The sequence below is a fragment of the Protopterus annectens genome, chromosome 8.part0 (assembly GCF_019279795.1).
Source record: "Protopterus annectens isolate FY-2018-M chromosome 8.part0, PAN1.0, whole genome shotgun sequence".
In the NCBI taxonomy this organism is placed as follows: domain Eukaryota; kingdom Metazoa; phylum Chordata; order Ceratodontiformes; family Protopteridae; genus Protopterus; species Protopterus annectens.
The window spans coordinates 12,626,889-12,639,383 of record NC_056741.1 but is presented as its reverse complement, the minus strand read 5'-3'; the positions used below and the strand labels follow the sequence as shown (position 1 = coordinate 12,639,383).

The window sequence follows — 12,495 nt, the reverse complement described above, 5'->3', positions numbered from 1 at the left end:
TCACACTCCCAGTCGCCGGTTGTCCCACTAAGTTGTCGGTAATGTTGTCAGCAAGTAGTTTAGGCTCATCCCTGAGCCATGAATTTAAGTCTGGGACTCCAATAAGCCCTGGTGTAGTGTGCCCTGCCATGTCGGCAGGTATTGTGGGTTGAATTCCACGGTCCCTCGCTTCAGTAACACTACCGGTACCAGTATTCAGATGAGTGTTTCTCAAAGTTCTCGTCACATTGGTACCTGCATTAGAAACAGTAATGTTGTTCATGTTTGAACTTTCCTCCATTCGGGTGTTTTGCGATAAAGTATCCATGTGTGTAGCCAGGTCGTCCAGCCTTTGAGTCATAACTTCAGTTATTAAGGTCAGGTTCCCAACTTCAGTTTGGGTTTGAATCTGTGTTAGAAATGGACTCTCAGTGCCGTTCGACTCCACAAGAGACATGTTTACTAAAAACGTCCAAAAACTAATAGGCACAAGACAAGGCGAGCGTACACTGCAAAGTCCAACAAGGTTTAATAGCTGAGTAAAAATGAGTTTACAGCAATCAGTAGTCTGGTGCACACTCCGGTAACTGCCAAGCAATAAAAAGTTAAAAACGATCTGGCTGCACAGAATCCAAGTCACTTAATCGTAAGTTTAAGGAGAGGATTTACGAACATGTTTATTACATTAACAAAAGGAAAATGGAGAGCCCACTAGCTAGACACTGGAATGAAAACCCCTAACCACAGTTTCAAATTTAAGGCCATCAACTCAATTGAGATGAATAGTAGAGGAGAGGCGTCTACACTTATGTTGGAGAAATTGGAACTTTTGTGGCAGCTTATACTCGATGCATGTTTTCCACTGGGCTTGAATGAAATGACTTCTATTCTAAGTGTGCTGAAACTAAAGAGCCTTAAGAGATAGTAGCTGCGTACACACTATTTTTGTTGGATGGTTAAATAATAGATGCTCATTAGCCCTAGGGAGGTTATAATTGCTAAGTTACACCCATCTTTTATAGGTTAAAAGAAACATTACACAACACAGTTTTTTATGAAAAGATTACTACTTCCATGGGTCCCTGAACATTAGCTATAAGTAAAGTGAACTAACTACAATTTTAATTAATACTATTTAATTTACTACATGTTCCGTTACAAGACAATAGAACTTTGTTTTTTTATAAAACTAAGGCACTCATTTTACCTAATGACTTAACAAAAACAAACTGCTTGACTTCAGTATTTTAGGATTATACCTTTAAATTATGTGACTGTGCTTAATTGGCTTAATTGTATTAACAAGTATGAGTCACTAGGATAGCACTTAAACTTGGTTTTTCTTTCTGAGCACTATTGTCTGAAGAAGTTAGGAGAAGTGTTTCCTAACGAAAAGCGCTTTGCACTTTGTGACTTGGATTCTGTCCAGCCAGATCGTTTTTAACTTTTTATTACTTGGCAGTTACCGGAGTGTGCACCGGACTAGTGATTGCTGTAAGCTTGTTTTTACTCAGCTATTAAACCTTGTTGGACTTTGCAGTGTACGCTCGCATTGTCTTGTGCCTATTAGTTTTTGGACGTTTTTAGTAAACAGGTAATAAGGATGAACTAGACACCTTTTTCAATTAGATTAATAGTCTAACCTCATACTTTAAGTTTACTATGAATATGTCACTTACAAATATACCATATTTAGATGTGCATATAGAGAGGTTGGATAATGGTTTACTCAACACAGGTGTTTATAGGAAACCCTGTCATAAAAATGCTTCGCTACATAGGAATAGCATGCATCCTGATTTTGTCTTTCAGAATATAATTAAAGGACAAGCTATGAGGATATCTCTACTTAATTCCAGTAATGAAACATATAAAGGTGAGTTAGCTGAGCTACAAAATAGACTACTTCACAGGTCATATAGTTTAAAAGAGATTTTGGAAGGGATAAATGGGTTAGATATACTTAGGAACAACCAAGTGGCACCATTCTCCGTCGATAGAAAAGTTTTAGCTAATACTGAGAATGACTCTATGAGTGACCCAACATGTACCGAAATGAAAGTTGTATTGTATTATACACAAGATGTTAATATGATCAGGAATATTTTTATCAAGCACTGGATATTTTAACTGTTGATTCAAGTATTAAGAATATAGTTGGAACTATACCACATTTTACATATAATGAATTTACACAGACTTCTGTGTTATCCATCAGTTGATAGGATGACTAGTTCACATATGAATTGTTTTGTACTATGCCTTGTAATAGATGTAATTTTTGTACTATGCCTTGTAATAGATGTAATTTTTGCCGTTATATAGATAGTAGTGCTTCCTTTATACATCCACTGAGCTCTCAGAAGTATGAATTTAAGACCACAGCGACATGTGATTCCGAACATGTTGTATATTTGGCTACCTGTACGCTATGTCCGGCATTCTGTGTCGGCAAAACTGACAGGAAATTGAAATATAGGATCAGAGAACACCTATACAATATTCGGATTAGATCTTGTAAGAATGCCCTTTCTAAGCATGTTATTGAAACATTAGAAGATCATGTGTTTACGTTTTTAGTAATATATATTAATATACCGGGCCAAAAAGATGGAGATGTTAGGAATTTTACAGAAAAATGTGAGATGAAGTGGATTATAAGACTTAGGGCAGACAAGAAACCAGGTCTCAATGATAAGGTCTCTATGAGACCCATGTTAAAAGGAAGGAAATTACAAATTAAATAAAATTAAATAATGTTATGAGGTTTCATACATATATATTTATTTTATGGTTGATTTTAATAAATGTTTAGTTTTTAATTATAATTGTATAAGTTATATATAAATGTGTTTTTGATTGTTACTTAAAGAATGTATTGCTTTTTATATATTACAGGAAGTTATGTTATATGAATTAAGGTATTTAAGATGTCGCCTTTTTTAAAAAATGTTGTTGGCCTGAGGAAGCCCAGAAGGGTGAAAGCACTTGCTATTAAAGCTTTATGTTGGAGCCTATTCGTTTTCTTGTTTGATTCATCGCTCTATTCAAGTCCATGCTGTTTTATGTGGAATACTGTTTTCAGCCTTGGTTTGTTCCTGAGCTCCGTTTATTTCTTCATTATCCATTTTTGGTATCACAGGAACGTTAACACCTGGATAGCCAGCTTTGTGGTTTTATTTTTTGAGAAATATATACCTTTACAATGGCATATTAAAAGTCTGAGAAATATGTACCTTTGCAATGGCATATTAAAAGTACATATTTTCAAGATTGCTTCATCAGGTCTAATCTACCAGAAACTCCGGCTAGTGTCTAATATTGAAAACTACTTGATATCAGGCATAGTTGATACAACCTTTGTAACTCTTACCAATGGATAATTCTTTTTCTGAATCATTCTGTTCAGGTCTTGGGGAGTCTATGTAGATTCTGAACTTGTCCCGATTCACAGCTGTAACCACAGTGTCAAACTGTTCAGTAGACTCTAAGCAATAACCGATGACATGGTGTGGTATATTGACGATTTACCCACGGTTGGTGTGGTTTAATCATGAGGGCGAAGCCCGAGTGATTAAATAAAGCCAAACGTGGGTAAATTTCAATATACCACAACCACGTAGTTGGTTATTGCTATTATACAATGACATTGTTTAAGAAAAAAATACTTTCTTTTCTTAAATAATGTCTTTGTATAACAGCACATTACTGTTCTTCCGCTGGTGTACTGAGCATGCGTATGGGATTTCCATCCCATGCATACCCAGTACATCAATGCTTTGAAACGGAAGCAATGGAGAAAAGAAAGTCTCCGTTGCTCCGTTTTTTCTTTTTCTTTTTTATTTGTTAAAAAAAAATGTTTTGAGCACTTTATACCAATGGAAAAAAATCCGGGCAAACAAACCTTTTCCCATTGGTATATTGTGGGATTTATAACGGGCACGCTGGCCAATCAGCATGCACGTTTAGGAATATTAATGGGGGTCATTGTATAATATCATTTTAACAATTCCACCTAGATTCTCAGTTCTTTTAAACTCTTGTCTTGCTCTTTCCCTTAGAGCTGTTGTTACTTTCCTAGGAGCAATGGCTACTGATATTGCATCAGGTGGTATTTTGATATGGAATACCCCTTGGAAACATCCATGCCAGTAAATAAATCTGCATGTTTTTTGCAAAAAATATAATCAACTGCATCTGATTTTGGAGCTTTGCAATTAATCTTCACAGTTTTCTGCTGACTGTTTGCTTTTACTTCAATGTTATAATGATACTGAAGTAAAAAGGTCTGTCATTAACAAGGACGAGAAACTTCTACAAGAGACTACCTGAGGTGCAGGTTGCAAGCAGAGATGTTTGAATTTCTCTGTGTAGGTCACCAACTCTTTTAAATGTCCACATATGGACAGTTGTTAAGCCATCACAGTACTCATACAGTAACAGGGACTGGAGTCTGCTTATTGACCTGCACTTTAATAAATGTGTTGTTGTTTTATTACTTCAACGTTTTGTCTTTATATGTGGAACAGTGTAATGCAATGTTCTGAAATATTCAAATGTCCTTGCAGTGCCTAAAATTAAGTACAGTACAGCATTTGTTTTCTACTGAAGCAATACTTAGAAACATGCCTCTCAAACTCTTAGCACAAGAAATCAGGGCACAGCCAAAAATAATGGAGGACAAAGGTCCAAAATCAGGGACAAATTTTAAATATTGCTCTTATAAACTTATAAAGCTGTTAGAATAATGGTTTTCCATTAGACTATATTTTCTGAAGGATATGAAGTCTGAAACTCAAATATATGACATTATTTACTGACTTCAATTTTCAGTGATTTGTCAGCAAACCACAACTTTTATGAGGAACAGACCAAAAATCTGAGGCAAAATGTGGACATTCTGCAAAAATATGGACAGTTGTGATGTATGCTCAGGAAATGTAGTACACATTGCATAACAGTTTCATGTCTTTAAATACTTTTATGTAGAAATCTTGAAAGTTAAGTGGGCACTTTTAACTTTTCAGAAGAGCAGTGTAATGCACACACACACACACACACACACACACACACACACACACACACACACACACACACACACACACACACTTACATAGACAGACAATGTAATCTAGTTCCAAGGGAATGCAGTCAAGCATTAAGGTCAGAGCACAATTTCCTTAAGGAAGAACAAAGCAAAAAAAGTGGGGGTGGAACCTTGTTGTACAGGAATGATATCAGCATACAAACTACTAAAATAAACTGTTGTCATGACTTCTTATGTAAGATCTGTATAAAAAATCACTTTACATTCTTACTAAAATAAGAAAACAACATTCCAGCTAGTATTGGTTGTTTAAACCCCCTGCCTCCGTTAGCAATACGTGCTAACCCTAACCCCTCCCCTAACCCTAATGTGCACTTTAACTTCAGAAAAGCCCTTCTCATAACACTGCTTCTGTTCAGGCAAATTTGAGATGAATGTAGGCAGGTTATGGGAAGTACATTGGAAAGGAAATGTGTTTCCTTTTTCAATGTATTGATTATCAATGTATTACTTGGACGATGTAATGAATGCTCAGCATGTTGTGGTACGTGTTTTGTATGTTGACAAAGTGACATATCTACTATTTATTATATAATTTTATATATATATATATATATATATATATATATATATATATATATATATATATATATAGGTCTACTTAAAAACTCCAAAAATCCACTTGTTTGAAAATGAACAGTGGATCCTCGGTTTCGCGAAATGGTTCAACGAACCATTCAGGAAAATGGGTGCCAAAGCACACTACAGTGGGGAAAGGGAATTTACATGTTTCCCCACTGTAGTGCGATCTCAGAGTTGGTATATTTAAGTAGGGGGGTGTGGGGGTGCAGGGGGGCTTGCCCCCCTGAAAAACAGTGTTTTATTGTTTTTTATCTGTTCAGTGAACCGATGTTCGTGAAAGTGCACTTTTGCGAAACTGAGGAGCCACTGTTCGTTTCCGAACAAGTGGTTTTTTGGAGTTTTTAAGTAGACTCATATATATATATATATATATATATATATATATATATATATATATATATATATAAGGGTCAACTGAAATTCATTGACTCTACCTTTGGTCCGCATTTGTTTAGCTGACAAAATTTAGTTGACTAAACATGACACACTGGTGCAGCAGTAGCGTTGTCACCTCACAGCAAGAGGTTCTCAGGTTCACTTCTTAGCTGGAGTGCCTTCTTTGTGGAGTCTACATGTCTTCCCTGCATTCGTGTGGGTTTGCTCTGGTTTCCGCCCTTGACATAAAGACATACGTCTGGAGTATTTCTCCACCGGCCTCTGTTGAAAATTGGCTTTGTTCCAAGTCGGACTTTCCCAGTAAACAAATGTTAAATAAATAGTTGACAGTTTTGTGAGATTGCACAATGGTTGAGGTAGATAAATATGCCTTTTCTTTGAGAATGTATGATCTTAGAGTTAGTATGTAAAATTAGCAGGGGGTGTCCTAGCATGGGGGGGGGGGTCTGCCCTTCTGCAAAAAAAATGATGTTTTAATATAATTTTTCTTTTAATAATCCTTTTTAGATACCATTAGCAAATTCCGTGACTCTGACTACATAGCAGCCGCCCTCTTTCTAGATCTATCTAAAGCATTTGATAGTATATCCCACTCTATCCTCTCTCAACTTTCTTCTTTAGGGCTGTCTTCTCAGTCTCTCAATTGGTTTAAAAGCTATCTCTCTGATAAGGAACATGCCGTCAAATGGCAGTACTCCATCTCTCCATACCTCCACAATTCTACTGGCATCCCACAAGGTTCAATCCTTGGTCCCCTTCTATTTAACATATTTATAAACAACCTACACCAAGTTTTACCACATACCTCCCTAGTCCAATATGCAGATGACTCAGTTATAGTCTCTTATGCACCCAACCCCAGTATCCTTCAACAAAGGACACAAATAGCCTTCTCTACTGTTGAATCGGGCTCCACAAAAACATCTTTCCTTAAACGCCAAAAAATAAAACTAACTTATGCTGTTTACCCCACAAAAACTACCTCTATCAAATTACAAGACTTTAACATTCTCTTGCTAAACTCAATAAAAATTGAAATCGTAGCCAGGACTAAACTTTTAGGAGTCATAACTGATGACAATCTAAAATTTGATTTACATATCCAATCCAACATCTCAAAAACTCACAAAAATTTGGGCTTCTCTACAGGCATAATAATTTCCTCTCTCCTTCAACAAAACAAACTTTAGCCCTCTCCTAGTTACTTCCGTCTCTAATCTATGATGCTGCATTTCTAACTAATCTGCAGTCATCCCTCAAACTAAAATTAGAGTCTTACTACAACAAGATTGCCAAATTTGCTTGTAACTGTCGTCACTCACCCCATCACTGTATTGCCCTAAGAAATCTCCAGTGGCTCAAATTCCCCCATTATCTACCACACCTTCAACTTACTACATCCTGCAGGTAAAGTCTTATACTCCTGGAAAATTGCCAGGCTATGGAGCAATCATCCCTCCTCCATCCATTTTGAGCTGTACCCCGTTAAATTTAAAACTGCCCTACACAAGCACCTTCTTTCCAACTGGATATGCAACTGCTTCACTTTGTCTAATGCTATCACCTAACTCTCATTACCCTAGACTCAAACCCTGTACTGCCCTTCTTAACTTTCTAACCACCTATACCATACTTTTCCTCCAACCAGATTGTCCCTGACAACCCTACTCAACCACTACTAACTCTTTTATGCTTTACTTTAAGCATTCTAACTACTAACTATAGCCTCCTGCGGCTTTAGTCTTGTTGTTTTTGTCCCTGCTTTCTTATTGTCCCCTCCACTTAATTTCAGATACAAAATCTTTAACTATTCTACACTCAGACCAAAGTACATTGCTTCATCTAACTTGATTTTCCTGATACTTTTAATTCTGTTTAAATTGCATATTTTCCCCATTCTTTGAATTTGCCTACATTTGTCTTTTTGTATCAGCTGATTACCATATTTTGCATTGAAGTGATTCCTGTAAATATTGTAACTACATTGTTGTAAATTCCTTGTATGGTAATTACTTTGTATTGTTCATTGGAGCTTTTCTTCCCGGGCCTCCATTGAAAATGGGCTCTGTTGATCAGCCCAGTGGACTCTCCCAGTAAACAAATGTCAATAAATAAATACTTATTTTTTTTTAAATTTGAAGTTTTGCATCTGTCAGTATTGTCGATTGGTGCATGTGTAGTGGTGTGCCAACATTTACAAAGTCAACTTTGTAAAAATCAATATTTGGGGGTTTCATTCAATTGCCAACTGGCGGTGTAAACCTTGGTTCTAGACTATTGTCAGTGTTGCAGTGACACCCCAACCTGATGTGTAAAAATGGAAAAAGGGTTGTGGATGGATGAATGGATATATATATATATATATATATATATATATATATATATATATATATATATATATATATATATATATATATATATATATATATATAAACATATATGGGTCCATGTCAGATGGACGAAAGCACAGTTCAACAAAGACCACAACGCCAAGATGACTCCACCAACAGGACAAATCCCCGACAATGGTAAGTAGTGCGGACAGGGAGTTAATCCCACTCCCTCACTGTAGTGCGATCTCAGAGTTGGGATATTTAAGTAGGTGGGTGTGAAGGGCATAGCCCCCCACATGGGGGTGCATGGGGGCTTGCCCCCTGCTATACATGTTGTAATGTGGATTTTGAGTGTATTACAGAAATGGGAATGTATTCCAGTCCATAATACATTGACTTATTGACATGGACCCATATATATATATATATATATATATATATATATATATATATATATATATATATATATATAGATCCATGCATACATACATACATAGATATAGATTTTATATATATATATATATATATATATATATATATACATACATACTATATATATATATATATATATATATATATATACATATATATACATATATATATATATATATATATATATATATATACATATATATATATATATATATATATATATATAGATATAGATAAAGACATACATAAATATAGATATATATCTATTTATATATAGATATCAATATCTTATCTATCTCTCTCTCTCTCTCTCGCTATATATATATATATATATATATATATATATATATATATATATATAGATATATATATTTATCTTTTTAGAGGTTTGGTGCCACTAACCTCTAACACTCATAGCTGTTAATGAGCTGTTAAATGTGCCCAGGGTACAAGGTTTGATTCTTTCCACCCCTATTTGCTTACCGTGTTACTCTGAGCAAATCTGTTAACCAGACCATGCCCCAGGGTTGCCTCTGTAAAGAGACAGTTATGTCCAGTTCATAATGTATGCCATGTGATCTAGATCTGGTATTCTGCCACTGTTACACAATCTGACATCCATGTCGATGAAGCTAATCCCATATAACTAGTTAGTGTCCTCACTCTGTCATCCTGGTATTCCAGATGCTACATCAACCTAATGAACATTGACCTTTATATAAATGAGGGAATACATGCTTCTGTTCCATTAAAATAAATATACAAACATAAACTAAATCCATTGCCACATATTATCAGGGCAGCATCTGTGAAGAACTGTGGAAGACTCATTATCAAATCACATTCAAATCTGTAACTGTATAGTTTGGTTAAATGTGTATGCAGAAAGAATCAAATAAATAGTTGTTTAATGCTGGAATAAATACACCTGGAGATGTTTCAAAGTGCCTACAGTTACAGTTGTACCTTCACAAGCATCAGGAGTTTAATTGAATTCATATCCCAGTTTGTTGCAAATTCATACCTGTATGATTTAAGGCATACAGTGTGTTCGGTCTGTTAGAAATTCATTGAAGCCACTGAAAACATTTAGGGTTACAGCAGTTTAAATACCTGGATTGATTTACCTTGTTTCCCAACCCATGATGCAATTTTGATACTTTAAAGGATAATACATGTAATTTATATTTTTACTTTCTGTTTCAGGGAACATGAGTTGGCTGAATATTACAGTAGAAGATAGAGGAATGGACAGTTTAACTCTTCACTGGTCACCAGTCTCAAAATACATCCGCCGCTATCGTATTCTGTATGGTCCAGTTGATGGAGGACACATCCAAGAAGTCATGGTGGATGGTAAATGGGATGGTGTCATCCTGAGAAATCTAAATGCTTCAACAGAATACCTCATCACTCTTACAGTTAACTATGTGTCAGGAAGAAAAAAATACTTCTCTTTGACTGAGACAACAAAACCTAGAGGTAAGCTTCAACAAACATAAGGTAGTACTTCCAGGGCAATATATACATCAGGGTAAAGAACTAGTAACAACTGGTGTGAACAAGGGATAAGAAAAAATCAAGTTTGGAAAAGAGTGTTAGGATATTTAAATGGGTTACATCTGTTTATATCAATGAGAATTGGGTTGCAATGGGATTTGTCAGTCATGTTTTCTTCAATCTCAGTTTAGTTTTGGTGGGACTGACGAAGCTAGGGAGTGGGGATGTTTCCCTTTGCCCTGAGCATGCATGACCTCATATTTAGTATGTTTAGAGATGCAGGAATGTGTGTGGGCATTTAGGGGGCTTGCCGCCTAGAAAAAAGTGTTTTCCATTCATAGTCATTTTGACTATTGTTCAGTTGACTAATTAATATGCTTCCATTTATATACTATTATCCAAGTAAGCAATGTAGGAAGGCAGTAAGGAATATAAAGGACAAGTGCCATTCATAGACTATCAGGTAACAGACTATCATAAGTCTAGCCAATAACCAGAGGTCAGAATTAAACCCTGTACCTTGTATCTTTGAGGTAAAGACCTTAACCCTTATGCCAACTCCTACTCAGGAAAAAATCTATCACTGTAGCGGACAACAAGCTTCTATCCTTGTGCACCATTGGTTACTGCTATCCCATCTGTTAAACTGTGCAGTTATATAGTATGCAGTCCTTGAAGACATGAGGCCTAAATATTCTGGAGCAAAGCAATGGTATGATTTCCGGCCCGCAGCAGAAGCATATCTTTCAGGTGTTAATCACTAATACCCATAGCATCAGCTTTTAAAAATTGTAGTAGAAGACTTAAATAGAAGCTGTTAGTATTTTACACTATAGGTCTGCAAATACTGGCCCTATATTATTGCTAATCAAAAATCTTATTATGGACTTAGTCTGTGACTTTGTGAGTGATACTAATACTATACTGGGATTTGGGAACATTAATAAATTGTGGTTGGAACAAGAATAAATATATGTGTAAAAATCAAAGCAAAAAAGTATTAGAATAAGTATATGAAAAGAGATTATTAGATATTACAATATGTATCCCAAGATAAGAGGGAAATGGGGTTATTGCAGAAACATTCAGGTGCTGTCTGTGGATCAGCAAAGTGCTTTGGGGAAAAAGGCTTTTAAATTAGCAGCTATACCTGCATGCAGAACACAACCAACATCTGAGAGGAAAGCTCAGGCCACAATGCAAGGAGAGTAGTAAATATATGGGGCTGCCTATGAATAGGTCATGTGTTCAAAACCAGCAAGGAAATTTATGAGTACATGATAGAAATAAAAGAGAATTCTAGTGAGAGTCATGAGAATCTGAGTTGTTATTTAATTAGGATTTATGGTATCTAATGTGCAAAGAAGTGAGCAGACCCGTACAGCCAGACCATCTTTATCTGTTGTCAAAGGCTGACTTTCTTTCTTTATATGTGAGCTATTACTACACGTTTTTAAATCTAGCAATTCTAGAATAAAGATTTTTTTTTTATTTGGCACGGGATTAAATTCACGCTGTTGGTTTGCTTTTTCTGTATTTATGCTGACCGGTTTATGCAGACTTAGCCTCTTCCAACAGAAGATAGTGTGTGTGTGTGTGTGTGTGTGTGTGTGTGTGTGTGTGTGTGTGTGTGTGTGCGTGCGTGCGTGCGTGTGTGTGTGTGTGTGTGTGTGTATGTTTATATGTAAGGAGGTACACACTAACTTTGTTCACAGATTCTCCATCATGAGACACTAGAAATGCAAGACTTTTTACAGTACTCCGGTTTCTGTCTACCTGGAGGAGATGCAGTCCATAGTTATGTAGTGGCAATAGTTCTGTGAGATCTCATTGCTGCTGTAGCTCCTACCTTCCCCAGCACGTCACTCTGGTAGATGGAGTAGGAATACCGAATGTGAAAACCTCACAGCTACTGCAGTTCCTGTTAATCTCAGGTGCCGTTATATTTAGGACTGAATATGGGAAGCTCTATGATGTTGCAGTTTCAACATTTGCCAGCAGGTGTCACCACTGTTTTATAATCCTGGATGTGGGACGTTCACTGCTACAACATTCCCTGGAGAAAATCAAAATATGTTCATCTGGCAGAAAAGAAAGTGCACACAATCAGTGTATGTAACTAAGAGCATTCGCTGTGGAATCTTGTTGATACTGTACTGCTAAACT

The 12,495-nt window shown here is 36.1% G+C and overlaps 1 protein-coding gene across 1 annotated transcript in view; it reads left to right on the top strand.

The window, feature by feature from the left end:
• The first annotated feature begins 1,767 nt into the window (after nt 1–1,767).
• The window catches only part of LOC122807960, a 114,192-nt gene continuing 103,464 nt past the window's right edge, over nt 1,768–12,495 (top strand). The window contains exons 1-2 of the mRNA XM_044078992.1: nt 1,768–1,855; nt 10,036–10,311. Coding sequence (XP_043934927.1) covers nt 1,768–1,855; nt 10,036–10,311 — 364 coding nt within the window. The remainder of the gene's footprint in view (nt 1,856–10,035; nt 10,312–12,495) is intronic.